Source organism: Heptranchias perlo, chromosome 9 (genome assembly GCF_035084215.1).
Source record: "Heptranchias perlo isolate sHepPer1 chromosome 9, sHepPer1.hap1, whole genome shotgun sequence".
Lineage (NCBI taxonomy): Eukaryota > Metazoa > Chordata > Chondrichthyes > Hexanchiformes > Hexanchidae > Heptranchias > Heptranchias perlo.
Genome location: NC_090333.1, coordinates 63412368 through 63429013, shown reverse-complemented (window position 1 = coordinate 63429013; position 16646 = coordinate 63412368). Strand labels below are relative to the sequence as shown.

The following is a 16646-nucleotide window of genomic DNA, read 5'->3' as shown; positions in this document are numbered from 1 at the left end:
AACTGTCACATGAAACCCTGACATCTACAACTACAAAAACTGCTACTGGAATTCAACAACTCTTTGAAACGGTTGAGCGTTCCAGTGATATGGTGCTGAAATAGTCAAGTGGCACAGGAGATTTTGCCCATACATGACTGAAACTAAGGGCCAAAAAAAATCCTAAAGGCTCTAGAGGGATTTCTCTAGGGTGATAAAAAAACCTTCAATTAAGGACTTAATCTGCAAATCACCTCAGATAAATCAATCCTGTAAACATAGGTAATTGTGAAGGTACTGCAATAGAAAACCACAGCTATTCAAGCATTGGACAAAACTCTCTAGTTACTGCTGTCAGCCCAAACAGAAATAATTTCTGTTGGTAGTTTACTCCTCCTACATTGAGCATCAAGGATTTAATGTTGTAAATGCTGTTATGGTCCCTTTAAAGAAATACCAAATAGGGCTTCAGGGTGTATGGAAGGACAAAATAAAACTAGGAACACTATACTCAAGTTATACACGGTCTTGGTACAGCTGTGTTTAGAGTACAGAGTCTAGTTTTGGTCCCTACGAGTGGTGGGGGATATTTGAGGCCCAGCAGGGAGTCCAGAGGAGGAAAATCAAAATGGCACCCAATCTTAGGACTGTTAGCTTTCAGTATAAGTTCAAGGAATTGGGGTGTCTGACATGAGAAAGGTAGATTTAGAGATTATATGACTGAGATGTTTAAAATGATGGGAATGGATTTCATCCAGTTGGAAATATTATTTAAGCTAGATTAGGGTGGAAGAGCTAATGGAAAAATGACAAAATACAAAGCAAAAGAATTAAGTTAAATGCCCAGAAGTATTTCCATTCAGAATCATCGACCTCCGGTTCCCTGCAGTACTTAAAAACGAAGCTAGATGAGAGAGGAGGATATCTGGAGTCATGGGAAAGTACGTCCAAAGTAGTTGAAATTATTGACACTCATGAGTTACTGTGGTTTTCGGAGCTTGCATGATTGCATTTGGAGCTAGAAGAATTTTCCATTTTTCTTTGCTCTCTAAATTGGACTCATCTTTTTCACAATTTTATTTGCCTCTTCCAGGAGGTTGCACAAAGAGGTGGAGAGTGGAAGGAACAGGCCATCAATTGCTGAGCATGTAGCATTAGATGTGTTTTTAAAAAAAAAAGAGTTCTAGGAAGGAATGAGGTGCAACTCCCAACAGATGCGTTGCTCTGAAAGCTGAAATTGATAGCAATTGGTGCAATAACAAACTGCTCATGGTGGAAAACAGATCACTGGAAACAATAGAGCAGTAAGAGTGTGTCTATGTAATGGGAGAGGTGTGGCAGAAAAGGTGGGAAATTACTTTTGAAAGGATCGAATTCAAGGCATTCCCCCTCCCCTGCACCCCCCCCCCCCCACCCCGGTAGGATGACAGCAATCTGTGGATGTTAAACAAGAACAAATAAAGTTTCACTGCAGGAAAATTTGTTAGGCTCAACCAAAATAATTATTTTAACAGTTGTAAGAGAAAAATAGTATTACTTGCTATTTAAAACCCACAAATAATTACTCACATTTTTCCATTTGAGCTATTTTTCTTTTGGGGGTGGGGGGGGGGGGGGGGAGGCACGTTGTGCTCAGTCATGTCAGTCTTTATAATTGAATCCTAACCTCACAAGAGCACCCATACTCCCATCAATGAGTGAAATTTCCATTTCTCATGTTAATCGCCGGTACACACTTTCAGAGTGGGTACCAATCAGTACTGAAATCTGTACCAGGTTCTCTAGGATCAACAGATTCTAAATCGGCTCCTGGAAATGTACAAATCCATTTATCTTGCACACTTTTCTGCCAACAAATATAAGGAATTCTTATACTCTGTTGAAAGTTTTGAATAACTTGACTAGTTTGTTAGGTCTGATAACTAGTGGGGAAAAAAAAACTTGCAGAAATTTGTGTAGCTCAAGTAATTAAAACTCAGTTACTCCTGCTTGAAGCTAAATTCAGTGTAAAGTAGAAAGACAGCAGACATAACAAGAGTATATTCCAAAATGGATGCGGTAAATGATGTGGCATTTTAACCTTAAATTGCTCTTGTAGGGTAAAATATAAGTCTAACCTGAATAAGTGTTGCTGCTTCATTCTGCACTACTTGCACCTTCTTCATCACCAATGCTTTAGTTTTCCTTCTTGCCACATGGCCACGCCAAAGAGTTTGTATAATAATAGAAGCATTTATTTTCTTCTTGACGTGCTGTTGATGGAGGAATCTACGCACAGCTGCTTGAATGACACAGGCAGCACGGTCTTTTTCCTATAACACAATTCAATTGTTAAATTTCTAAGAACAAACTTGCATTTTATATAGTGCCTTTCATGGCCTCAGGACATCCCAAAGTGGTTCACAGCCAATCTTCTTGCAATACAACAAATATCTATACAGTATATGTTTTTGGTATGCCAATCTAATATTGACACAGGGGAAGAAAAGGAAGACAAACGGCGCCAGTTCAATTCTTTGCGCCCTTCATGACACATCTACCTTTAGCTCTTCCCAACAAAAGATGGCTAGCTGATTTAAGATTAAATGTAGAAACCAACCTGAGCCCACTATACTTGCTTTTGTGCTAATAATAAAGTTGTATAACACATAAATGGGGAAGGAAAATTCAGAGGAAGCACTTTTTCTTTCAAGCATTCCGTCTTTTAATGGAACATTAAAAAGCCTAATACATTTCAGGAAAGAATTAATAGTATGTAGGGCAGCTTGTTTCACAAAGCCAACATGATAGATTGTCAAAGCGGGACTTCATCAGCTGCCAATGAAGTAGTCACATCATGTTCTTTGTTTGAAAAGTCTAAACAGTTAGTTGTTTCCTGATTTCTCAGTTGTATATTTTGCACTACCTAGCATACATTGTGTACAAGCAACTTTCAGGGTTAAAGAAAAGTGTTTCTCCTTGATCAGAAATTCTTTCTCGTCTCAGGCCGAGCAGCATGAATGGCATCTTATTCATGTAATCACCTATTTGACATTCAATGAGAGGCTGGTAAGCTTGGGCCAAAACAAAAATAGATTTCTTATCATTGCAGTTGAAGGGAAAAAAGCCTTCTCCCAGTTATTCAATTTGAAATTCGGTGTCAATTAAAAATACACTCGCTATACAGGTATCATTCCAAACTTGATGAATACAAAGATACAGAGATATAGAAGTCATACAATTTCTTTAATCATCTGGCCATCTCTTTCGCAGGAGTTGTTTAGTTGCATGGATTTTAACCAAAAGTTAAGACATTCAACATTTGCATAGACGTCAGTGATATATTACCCTGGCTTCCATGAAACTCTATTGCACATTACTGTATGAAGAGCTCAAGCCTCACGAAAACTAACTACATTGCACTCCCAAACATTTGAGATTATGAGGTCTGACTAGAGACCATTGTAAAATGCCCATCTTTCCATTTCATCAGGATACAAGCGTTGAGCAATTGATTATTAAAGTGCATGTTCCTAAAAATTCAGCTTGTTCCAACATACACCATTGTGCAATATTCATTCATGCCCAACCAAAGGCAAGATGCACTGCAAAGTTCTCACTTTACATAATCCTGCAAAGAAAGGACAACTTAGGCAGCAATGGATATAGTGCAAGATTATTACCTGTAAAAGCTGAAGCTCATAGTTTAACTTGTACTTCCTCCAAGCAGCCTGTATGATCCTGGCAGCTCTTGCTTCTTTTCGAAGATCCAGAAGACGTGCACAAAGAAATGAAATGTAGGTAATAACAACCTGTAAAGAATTTTTGAAAGTTAAAGTAACAGTGAGCATACTGGCCATAGCATTACCGAAATTGAGCAACAGTCTAGAAAAAAAGGGAAATTTTAAAAACTGAATCACATAGACAACTTATTAAAAGTGCAGTCTGATAAATCGTCACATGAAATACTCTGTTGCATATGGCTCTATGCAGAATGAAGAAATTACATAGTGAACTATTTAACGCTTTCACCTGAAGGTGAGTGTCTTAAATCTTACCTTCTCATCTGGGATCGTATTCGACATATCCACATGGCGAATCATAGCTGGAACACCACCGAGTTCCGCAACTGCAGTCGTCACCAAATTGAAATTATTTTTTTCATTCTCCAGGAGCTCTTCATAGAGTGTGGCTGATGGTGAATCTTAAACACGAAAATAATACATTATTCTGTGAAATTTGAACAGCAATATTAAAAGCAACAGGCAGATCAAATACCTATCTAACCATAAGCTTTGCTTAATTATAATAAGTCAGCATTTTACTTTAATACCGCAGAATGTTAAAACGTTTACACCACAGACAGAGGCCATTTGGCCCATCGTATCTCTGTTGCCTCTTTGCTAGAACAATCCAAAAATAGTCCGACTGCCCTGCTGTCTCCCCATAACCCCATATTTTTCTCGGCTTCAAATATTTATCCACTTTGCCTTAAAAGAATCAATGGTCTCTGCAACCGTTCCCTTCAGCAACGCAATCCATACTCCAACTCTGCATAAAAGTTCTCCTAATCTCCCTCCTTTGTAATGATTTTAAACTGATGACTCCTCGTCACTGACTCGGCAACCAGAGGAAATAGCCTTTTCCTGTTCACCACATCGAAACCCATCATAAATTTAAAAACCTCTATTAAATCCCCCCTTGGTCTTCTTTGCTACAGTTGAAACAGTCCAAGTATCTAAAGTATCTCCACATAGCTAGTTTCCTATCCCTGGCATCATCCTAGAAAATCTGTGCCATATGCTTTCTTCGGCTTTAATCTCCTTTCTATAAAGCAGTGCCCAAAACTGCACAGTACGCTGACTGTGGCCGAACCACTGCCGTGCACACATTTGTCATTATCTCTGTACTCTATGTCCTTATTTATGAAATCTGAAATGTTATTGGACATATTTATGGCTTCATCTACCAGCACTCACTCTTTCAGGGAAAGAGGCATGTTTGTCATTATCTTATTTAGTTCAAAATTTATTTTACAGAATACGACCTAGGGACTATGTTGAAACATAGTTTGAGTTTCCTGAACAACTACATTGTAAAAATTTCTTCCCTCTGAAATAATTTGAAGTTCAGAATTTGTAATGTATAGTGTTATTTCCCGGTAATCTACTGAGCAACAACTTGCATTTATATAGCGCCGTTAATGTAGTAAAACGTTCCAAGGCCCTTCATTGGAGCGTTATTAAAAAAAATGACACCGAGCCACATAGGAGATATTAGGCTCGATATTAGGAGGGAGGCGGGTTGGCAGCGGGGGGTCGACTGGGCACTGGAAAGCTGCACAGCGGACGGACTGCGCAGCCGCATCATTGGCTGTCAGCTGGAGGAGGCCTATTTAAAGGGGCAGTCCTCCACTGACTGATGCTGCAGAAAGGACGCAAAATTACAGCATGGAGCAGCCCCCTACACTCTGTCTGCCACATCACCGCCCCCACCCCACATCTCCTTCTGCACTGCCAACACTACTCTATCACATCACTCCTCACACCCACTCAAAGCTCATCCTCATCTTACCTGCACTTACTCACCTCGCCAGTACTCATCCCACCACTACCACTCAACCCAATCCTCATACAATCTCATGGCTCTGTCTCATACTCACCCTCTCATGCATCTCTTTCATGGTCAGCCTCACCCAACCTGCCACTACCTGTGCTGCAGCCACAGGGCATGCATCACATATGTGCAGTAGGAAGCGTAAGGCAAACGTGTCGTGAGCATGAAGGGGATGCACAAGGGTGTCTAAGGTTTTGTCATGGTTTTTATTTATATTTAATTTCTGATCAACTCACATTACATATTATATTGCCACGTCTTTGCAAATATTGTCTGGTTTGTGCAATAATGCCCTTTCCTGAGGATCACTATGAAGACCCACAACCGATGCCACCCATTGTGTCACTGCAGAGAGGCTGTAGGTGTATTTGCAGGGCTCTTTTGTGCAGACAACAGAGACGTCGGCGATGTCCCCGGTGGCACCCTGGAAGGATGAGGAGAAGTTGTTGAGGGCAGTGGTGACTTTGACAGCGACAGGTAAGAAGATGGTGCTCGGGCCAGCCGGGAGCAGCTCGGCATGAAGGAGGCCGCAGATATCCACGACTACATGTTGAGTGACTCTGAGCCTCTGTGTGCACTGCTCCTCAGAGAGGTCCAGGAAGCTGAGCCTTGGTCTGTAGACCCTGTGGCGAGGGTAGTGCCTTCTGCGACGCATCTCTCTCTGTGGTTGCCCTCCCTCCTGCTGTTCAGGTGGATGTGTCACAGCACTGTGTTGTGGAGCTCCACGTGTCAGAGATGGACGGCAAGGCCGGTGATGCTGTTCGCCCTCCGAGGAAGTCATGACTGCAGCTATGGCGGCCCCCATCCAGAAGATGTACGTTTGAGGGGGTCCGCAAGGTTGGTAAATGTGTCTGCACACCGGGGTTGGAGGTTCCAAGTTGAACTTTATTGTTAGGAGGAGGGTGGTGAAGGCCAAACTCTGTCCAAAGTGACAGAGTGGCCTCCTGCAATGAGTGAGGGTCTCCCCCCTCAAATGGACCTTTGCAGCTGCCACAGGCTGATGGCTGCAACACGTCCATTTCAACTGGGAGTGTTTCCCCCAGTAGGGAAAACACGCTCAGTTGAGATGAAAATCCCACACCTCCTAAAATATCCTACAAATCAGGTCTGCTAACGACCTGAATTATCACATTAATTGCCGTAAGTGGGATCCCGCTGGCTTTAATTGCCGGCGGGAGTCCCGCATGTGGGGGCTGCGTGCGCGTCTAAGCGAGTCACTGGGGAACCCGTAAGTGGGCGGGTTGGAGCCGGGCTCTGGACCCGCCCCAGGAATCCCCCGGCACGAACCCGCTGGTTCAGACGTCCAAAAATCGTGAGATGGATTTTAAGGAGCATCTTAAAGGAGAGAGAGGTCGACAGGTGGAGAGGTTGAGGGAAGGAATTCCAGCGATTAGGACCTGGGCAGCTGAAGGCACAGCCACCAATGGTGGAGCAATGAAAATTGGGGATGTGCAAGAGGCCAGAATTGGCGGAGCACAGAGATCTCAGAAAGTTGTAGGGCTGGAGGAGTTTACAGAGATAGGGAGGAGCACAGCCACAGAGGGAATTGAAAACAAGGTTGAGAATTTTTCGAGGTTGCCAGACCAGGAGCCAATATAGGTCAGCGAGCACAAGGGTGATGGGTCAACAGGACTTGGTGCGAGTTAGGATATGGGCAGTAGAGTTTTGGGTGAGCTCAAGTTTACGGAGCGTGCAACGCTGGCCAGGAGAATATTGGAATAGTCGTCCCGCAACGGGTGGGAGGAGGGATGGGCGGGGATTAAACCCTAAAAAGGACCGCATCCCCAACCTGACACATATGCGCTCGTTGCCGTTTTTTACTGCCATGCAAGTGTTCCGTCATGTAGAGGCCGGCACTCTATTATCATATTCAAATCAGGCTCCCACAGTGCAATTGAGAGCCTGATTTAAATTTAATTGCTGCCGCGCGTGTTTCCCAGGGCTCGGGAAATTCAACTGCGAAAGGGAGGCGAGTGCTGCCGGCTCCAGAAGCTAACTGCTTTATATTGCACTCCTGTGGGCCAGGAGCAGGAGTGTTTCTCCCCAGCCCCTCAAGCAAGCCTCCGGCCTCCCTTCTGCCGATTGCGGCCTCTCCCTAGTTCCTGCTGCGATTGGCGCCCCCCCACCCCACAACTAACGACACCCCTCCCCTCCACAACTGATGGCTGACCCATGGCTGCGGACCCCTTGCCACTGGTTTTACTGCCCAGCTGCCGGCCAGCCTGTCAACTTGGCCGGCTGCCGGGTGGGAAGCGGGAAAAAAAATTATAATGAGGTCCTGCCTTAAATTCAGCAGGACTTCGGCATCCCCCAGCCTTCCCCCGTGCTACCTCCCCGCAAATATCGGGGTCATCGAGTCTAGAGGTAACAAAGGCATGGGTGAGGTTTCAGCAACAGATGAGATGGAAGTAGGCGGTCTTGGTGATGGTGCGTATATGGGGTCAGAAGCTCAGTTCAGGTTCAAACAGGATGCCAAGGTTGCGAACAGTCTGGTTCAGCCTCAGACTGTGGCCAGGGAGAGGGATGGAGTCGGTGGCTAGCGAATGGAGTCTTGCGGCAGGGACCAAAGACAATGGCTTCGGTCTTCCCAACATTTAGTTGGAGGAAATTTCTGCTCATCCAATACAGGATGTCGGACAAGCATCATGATAAAGCAGAGGCAGTGGAGGGGTCGAGAGAGGTGGTGGTGAGGTAGAGCTGGATGTCACGTGGAACCAGACATTGTCTTTTTGGATGATGTCGCCAAGGGGCAGCATGTATATGTGAAATAGGAGGGGGCCAAAGACAGATCCTTGGGGGACTCCAGTGCTAACGGAGCCGTAGCAGGAAGAGAAGCCATTGGAGGAGATTCTCTGGCTAAGACTGGATAGGTAAGAGTGGAACCAGGCGAGGGCAGTCGTACCCAGCAGGACATCGGAGGAGAGGTATTGGAGCAGGATGTTCTGGTCATCTATGTCAAAGGTAGTAGACAGGTCGAGATGGATGAGGGATAGTTTACCATGGTCACATAGGATGTCAATTGTGACTTTGATAAGGGCCATTTCAGTGCTGTGGCAGGGGCGGAAACTTGAAATTCCAGTGATGTCACCCCTCCCAACATTGGGGTGCTCATGTCGAAATATGGTTCCATGGAGTATCCATAGTCTTTTGATACCTAGCCCAAATGGCCACACCTTGAGCACGAACAGAGACAATGGGGTCGTTCTTAACCAACCCCCCCCATCCCCGGGCAGGAATGGTGCAGGAAGGGGTTAAAACAGGTTAGTTAACCAGTGCATTGCAGCTAGGAGCCAAAAAACATATTTTTTAGGTATGTGTTCCTAAACTTAATCAAATATAGTGCCATACTACATGTGTGAAGTGCAAAACCAGGAAGCTGCATTGTTAAAGTCAAATCAATTAACATTTCAGCCATATAGCTAGTTAGCCCAGTGTTGTACATTTTTAAAAAAAAGTATAAGAGCCCATCCCACCCAACGAAGTGGCATGGTTATGCTGACAAGTTTCTGGCTCCCTACGGGACAGACACGAAAGGAACATTGGATATGCAAATGACCCTGGGATTTGAGATTAAGGTCAGGGATGGGGCAGATCGGCAGGCAGAAGCAGGACAGGTCTCCAAGAATTTTATGGCTGATGCGTTTAAGTGTATAACTTTGCATTGTAGTGACACTGCAGTTAAGATGGTTGGAATATAGCGCGACAGTTAATTAAGAGGCTACAGACATCATTTTTCAACGATTTTACATCATGTGAAAGAACAAACTATTTGTACGCGACCAGATAAAGGTACAGATCAGGTTTAGGGAGCTGGGGGGGCGGGGGTCGTGCGGGTGGAATGATGTATTTCTAATGTAATATGTATATTCTACAAATACCATGGACAATTTAGCATTTTTATGCACAACTGCCACTGCAGTCTTCGAAACAGCGACCATACTTACTGAGGTTTGTTGGCATGACGTCAACAGAGCTTTCGTCAGAATCGCTGGTCGATGTATCAATTGCCACTGTACCATGCTGCGCACATTCTACTGTCTGTGTGGTTCGCTGATAGATATTATCTACAGCCAATAGGCCAGGGTGATAATGATGAATAAGGTAACATAAAACTCTGCCATCAGAAAAGGGTACTGTGAAGTTCTCAACCTGAAACAAGAAATGAAATGAAATCATTGCATTTCATTATTACCTGGAATATTTATTACTGCGTTTCTCAGACATTACTCACCAAAATGGCAGTTTCTCAATACCACATTTCAGAATATTCTCACTCGAAAAGGTACGTTTCTTCAGAAATGGTGTCAGCCATTTCTTCACATTTTGTCTCAGTTTGCCTTGCCTTTAGGTTTGGGTCTATCCTGACTTAGCTTTCAACAATATTCAGCTCTGCGTGACTGGGGGTGGAGGAGGAAGATTTCCAGGTGCGAAACCCAGATGGTCAATGGGTGGGTTGCGATCTGCAATTGCAGCAGGCCGCAGCCAGGGATCAGAGGGAAGGAGTATATTTTCAGTATATTTTCCTATTGAGCCATTCTTCCCTTCAAAAGGAGCTAAACTGAGTCCTCATACTTTTCCCCTATTTCTTTAAAATTAAAAATGAATACGATGGTGGACAAAAAGACAATGGTTGTTTCATATCACGTTACGAATTAGGGCAATGCTAAATATGTATGAGAGATGGTGAAAGGGCAAAAAATTTAAATAGCAATTAACAGGTGGGAAGGATTACAGAACAATGATTTGACTGAAAAGATTAATACAGTGTACCTCAAGTGCTTTGTCATCTGAACTCATGATTTTTATAGTTAGTCTTTGCACTAATTTTAATCTCTATGTAAGCAGCTATTTATGAAATGACTACTAAAGGATTAAATTTATATCGACACTAGAAGCTTACAAGAATTAATCTTCGATGAATTACTGGAGAATAACACTGGTCTACATATATCATTATGTCAATATGAATCAATGGTTTGCATGCAAATATCATGGTTATGTTGAGGGGTTGATTCCATCATTTCCATTATTGTAGAATTTGAACTTTTTTGTTCCCCATCTGGCAGCATACTGCAGAAATTTCACATTTCCTCTTTTTATGCCTCTTTGGTTTGCCTTGCTCTCAGCATTTCTCCAGATCATGATTTTTAAAAATACAGAGTAGGACCAATAACGGACAAATGCATCAAGTATAGTTTCATTTAAAAAGACATTGGGTGGACTAAAAGATGGACACTTGCAGGACCCCACACATTCAAACTTTTACTGAAACAAACGCAATAAATAAATAAATAACATAAAATTGCAGGACTCCAATTAAGAGAATTTGTATTAATGTGAATCTATCCCTTCCTGTGATATTTCAGCATCACAATGTTCCTGCTGATTTGGGAAACACTTAAGAATTTCAAAAGCAAATATTAGAACTCTCTGCTCACAACCCAGTCTACTTACAGCTCCTTACAAGACTTCCTGGATTTGAACAGCTGTCAGCCACATTTGAAAATAATTGGCTACCATGCACAGACTGTTTGAAAGCAGCTTGGCTCTTCCCTCAAGCTTTACAGATAACTGTTGAAACTTACAACTTTTGCATCAAGCTAGAATCTTGTCCCTAGTTTAATTGTAGCTTTTTAAAAAAAAACACCGTATGACCAGCAACTGAACTTATTGAACCTCTACAAACCTAAAACTAGACAAAACTGCTTAACTGTTATTGGTGACTGTACTGAACTCTTCAAGGTAGCTACCACCAATTTCTCATAATAGCTTTCTAGAGATTCAAACCACCAAATGTGATATTGCCAATTTTATCTGGAATACTTATAACCAAATACAATGCATTAAGTTTATTTGGGATTTAGATGGTTGCATAGTGAAACCAAGCTCAGAAGACTTCAATATCATTCTGAAATGAAATTAGCTGTAGAAGGTATTTGTGTAGATCGTTGCCAGTGTCATGCACATATCAAGAACAATTAAAAAATTGAGTCTGTTTAGGCATGGGGTGGAAGTAGGAATAGATTCGGCTATGGATATGATCACAATGGCCGAAGAGCCTGCCAACGCTCACTGTCTAGTCTCGCACATAAAGTATAGTCACATGGACAAGGCAATGAAAGGTGACCCACACCTGGAAACCAACAAGGAGTCAACATCTTCAGGAGGGGAGAAAACTGGCCAAAAAATGAGGGGCTGGGGAAATCTAAGTAACATATACATTTTAAAGACACATATAAAAGCATAATTTGATCAATTTTGTGTGGTTAAAATAAACTAACAAAATGTACATACTTTGACACCATAATATGCACAAACAGCATTAACCCAACTCATCAGCAACGTGATCCGTGGGCTATATTTTTCAGGCACAATTTTGAGGTCTTGATCTTTTGCTGCATGGGACAGAACAGACATGGAGCGCAAAGCAGCCAGTTTATGCCATGTATGCAAAGTTTTTTGCAGGAATTCAATTTCTTCTTGTAACTGATCTTCATTTAGCAAAATCTCCACCTGGAGGATAAAAACAGTCAAACCTTAAGAAGTAGTACACACATACACTAAAAGCGCAACTTAGATTACATTTTAGCATTAACAGCGACATTCAACAGTATATTTTTCTACTTTAATCCGACTTGCTTCCAACAGCAAGTCTACTAGAAAACTAAACATAACTTGATCAAACAGACAGTAGCAAATGGGGGAGGAAAGAGAGGGGGGGTTTGGCTTTTATAATAATTTGGTTACTTTTTGTATTCTCAATTCATTTTTCAGTTCATTAGCATATATAGTTTTATTCATAACCAAAACCCTTTCTTCATCCACCAGGTGACCACATGAATGTTACAAGGCTGCCACAGGCTAAAACCCAAAGCAACAGAGCCAGGTGGTCCCCCCCACCCTCCAGACAGAAATATCCCAAATGGCGGTGAAAGCAAATAAATGAAGTAAGTCATATGCCATTTCCCAATATGAATCCTGTATAATTTCAATTCTACCCAGCAACTCTTCCCTTAAACATCAAAAAAATATTAACATATCATCTTTGAAGGTTGACAACTCGATATTTTTTAAAAACACAATTAAGTCTCCATAGTCTATACAGTACCTGAAAGGCAAAGATGATTCTCCACAGCAATGCCAAAGTTCTTTCCCGATGTCCATCAACAATATCTCTAGGATCTATTATGTTGCCTAGTGCACAAAAAGCAAAACTGTACTCAAAAGCAATTACATTATTAAAATGCTATGCTTTCTGTTCAAGTTAAAATCACAGAATTTCAATTTTACCCTGTTCATCTTTCAGATCAACTCCTCGAGTTTTAAGGACATTCAACGCAACATCCACATTGTGCAGCTTTTGAAGACGGCTAATTGCTGGGACTCTTAGCTGTTTTGACAGTTTCCAGTTTTGAGTGAGAAGTTCCACTGCTCGGCTGCAAAAAGTTATCCAAACCAAATATAAAACCACATTGTACTGAACATATGAATCTGAAATGCATACATTAGCAATTCTTAACACCATTCTAATTTCCAACTCGCAATTTCACTGCATGGATTTTCTTGTTCACAGAATACTTCACTTCATTAAGTTAAAAGGAAAGGAAATTCTTCCAAAATACCTGTCCTTGACATACCATGGGCAGATCAAAAGGTCCAGCTGGGCAAATTACAAAATGATGTATCCATTAAGATATTTAAATTGTGTACATGTGATTTCCTCTTCCTATTTTCTTTGTTTAATGCCAAGTGATCGGTCAATGCCCTGTGGGTGGCGGAGAGGGCCCAGGGGCTATGTGGCCGGGTCCTGCTCCGACTTCTTGTGTTCTTTAGATTTGTGGTTGGGATCAGATCAGCCATGATCTTATTGAATGGCGGAGCAGGCTCGAGGGGCCGATTGGCCTACTCCTGCTCCAATTTCTTATGTTCTTATGTTCTTATGTGATTAAACAGTGACATCTAGTAGAATGTACTATAATAGTTAAGTATTTATTCCAGCATGTCCCAAACTAATCAACCTAAAATTGATAAAACGTTTAATGGTCTCCATGAAGCTCTGTGATCACCTATTTGTGGGTTCCTTATACAATAGCAATGCCATGTCATTACTGTCAGTGATGTGTGTACAGCCCATTCACAGATAGAGTGGAATTTTTATTAATCTGCATTTTAAATCTACAATCCAGAGCCAAATTGACTCTTCGATGGCAGAGTACACCGCTTTTTCCCAGGGTCAGGTGGCTCTGGCTCAGTTCCTGGAGGAAGAAATTTGGATAAATGATAAAACATATGTTAGCTTATATTTTCTCTGTTAGGAAGATGTGTGAAGTGGGGGAGGGTGGGGGGTGAAAGAGGTGGATGAGGAGGAAGGGTGCACTGTGAGCTGAAAGTAATTTGTTTGAACTTTCTTTCCCTTCAAGGCATCAAAATAACCAGTTGGTTAAAAGTCAAAACATGCAAAGAAATGTATTGCATTGCAGGCTTCACGAACAATTACAAAATTGGGCCTTCTTTTAAAAAAGGGAAAAAAATTAGTAGGGATCATCTGGACTTCAAGTAACCTTTTGACCTACAAAATATTTTAAACTTTTTGACTCAGTTTTGCACAAACAGTTTAACTTTATCACAATTCAATTATTTGGAACACATCTGATTTAAGAGTAAATTCAGAAGCATCTTAATTCAGTTGGATGACTAAAATATACTTACACCAAACGAATACCACATCGAAGATCTGCAGCTATGTTGGCGACAGCAAAATTAAATTCATGAAGCGGTGTCTGAGAATGGCTAACAGTCAACCCTAGGTAACCAAGATGACGAGAAATGTCTCCTTCACCACTGAGAAAGTCTCTAGAGAAGGCAAGTAATAGATCTTTGCTCATCTAAATGAGAAAGACAAATTAAAATTAGAAAGTTTACTAGTAAACAAAATCACACTGCACACTGGTCCTTTGATCCTGGATGCACCATCTTAGCCTGACGAGATTTTCACAGAACTCAAAAGGTTTTGTCAGATTACATTAAGTAATTTTTGCTTCAATATTGGCATCTGTGTCAATATTTAATGGAAAGAATCAAAAAAAGTTCTATTGTTATAGTACCCATGTTAGGCACTGTAATCAGTTACCAACTGAGTTTAGAGGTCTTTAACAAGTACACTGTCAGCCTCAATACACAATGCCACAGACTGTTGAGTCACCAATTCAATCCTCTCGCTCCAATCTTGGTGTGCCTCACCCTAATGGCTTCTCTGCTTAACCCAATTGTTCAGCATTCCAAAGTAAATCCACTTACTCATCACATTCACCTTGATATAGTGTGGGACAAGATCAAATTATTCTTGTTCAGAATGCCTGCCTACACAGACAATATAGTCCCATCAGGTGCAAATTGACAACTTATTTTTTTAAAATGGATTAATGGCAATTGGCTTAAGTAATAAAATGATCACAAACTTCATATTTAAAAAGGCAATTTCAAATAAAAATTATATTGCACGAGAAATAAAAGTTATGAAATTATGCAGTGTAATTCTAGGTATGAATGCTTAACGAGTTAGCCCGAAATCCTCTCTCTACTATCTTAGTGAGCTGTTGACCCATTTATTACAGAGATTAACACTTTCACTAAAATAGCGGAGAGAGAAATTTCAGTCATATGTTATGCATTTTCATGTTGGCCCACAGAATAATCTCAGGGGCCTATCCATTTTCTGACCTAATTTGTTCATCGTTCAAAAGGTAATTACACTTCTAAAAAATTGTTATGCTTTTAGTACTTTATTGTTTTAAAAAAAGACAAATGACCAGAGAAAGCTTTGTACATCTAATATCTATTGTAAAACCCAATGAGGACATCAAGAAAAATAGTGTCTGCACACACATTACCTTAAACTCAGCATCTTTGCAGAAAAGGCATGGATCGTGATCTATCAATCTAGACTGTTTAGCACAGTCAAGAAACCAAACCAGAAGCAGAAATTTCTTCAGGGTGAATTGTGCCAAAACTTCCTGGTGTTCTAGAAAATCAAAAACACATTACAATAGCTATACCATTATTTAAATCTAGTCTCCAGCTGAGCTTTAATGCAGGCAATCATTGGAGATGTTAGGAATGCAGTTTAAATAGTTAAATAAATTTCAGCTTTAAAAAAAAAATTAACTCTAGAACCTCCAAATCGCAAGTCATATCATTCTAACCTGACTACAGATGTTATTTAAAGATACACCGGTTTACAATACACTGGAACAGATCTATTACAAGACCAGAACATGCAAATACAAGTACACATTAAATTAAGTAAAGAGTGCTTGTGCTTGCATAACACCGTATTGTGTCTCTTAAAAATGCCCCAAAGGATTTCACACAGAATAAATTGGTAGTCTTGGTAATCAATATAGCAACAAAAGTAGAAACAATGATGGCTATTTTAAGAAGCCACCCCTGGTTCACTTGTACTGTAGACCAATATTTGTATGAACGCATTAACCAGTCTCAGAAACAGATAGCTAAAGGAGACAAAATATTAATTACGATCCTTTTTGAGAGACTGATTTAATGCCTTGAAGGAAAAATTACAATGCACCCAATAATATAGGATTAAAAATGTTCTACTTGATTTTCTTTACAGGCTTTGGCATCCCAAATAACTTGCTCAAGATGACTATGACTTGAACCCTATATTGAAAGTGGCCAGAAGTAAAAAAAATGCTTTTCCTTTCAGTCAGCAAGGAACTGGAATAAATTATTGGAGATAAAATGGATCTTGTTAAATTTAATGAGATGTAGTTAATTAGAATCTGTTTATTGAGGAGACACTGAAGGAAAGCAGGTTTGTCCAGAATCTTGAACTCGAACAAAGCATGCAAATTGATTCACAGGTTAGTGCTTGGAAATTAAGGTATAAAAAAGGGAAAAGTTTGTCTCAGAAATCAGATAGGATTCAAAAAATCAGTTCTAAAAAAAGGTGCAGATCAGCTTTAAAGGGGTTATTGCTTTAAAAAAAAGCTCAACAATGCAAGTGGCAGAGAAGACCAGTTTCAAGGAATTTTGAGACCTCAGAAATAGAG

At 41.0% G+C, this 16646-nt stretch overlaps 1 protein-coding gene across 1 annotated transcript in view; it reads right to left on the bottom strand.

The window, feature by feature from the left end:
• aspm (assembly factor for spindle microtubules) overlaps positions 1-16646 on the bottom strand; it is a 68129-nt gene that overhangs the window by 30211 nt on the left and 21272 nt on the right. The window contains exons 9-17 of the mRNA XM_067990640.1: positions 15465-15595; positions 14284-14459; positions 12865-13010; positions 12683-12768; positions 11869-12087; positions 9519-9723; positions 4017-4162; positions 3642-3770; positions 2097-2291 (exon numbers count right to left, since the gene is read on the bottom strand). Of these exons, the coding sequence (XP_067846741.1) occupies positions 2097-2291; positions 3642-3770; positions 4017-4162; positions 9519-9723; positions 11869-12087; positions 12683-12768; positions 12865-13010; positions 14284-14459; positions 15465-15595 (1433 nt within the window). The remainder of the gene's footprint in view (positions 1-2096; positions 2292-3641; positions 3771-4016; positions 4163-9518; positions 9724-11868; positions 12088-12682; positions 12769-12864; positions 13011-14283; positions 14460-15464; positions 15596-16646) is intronic.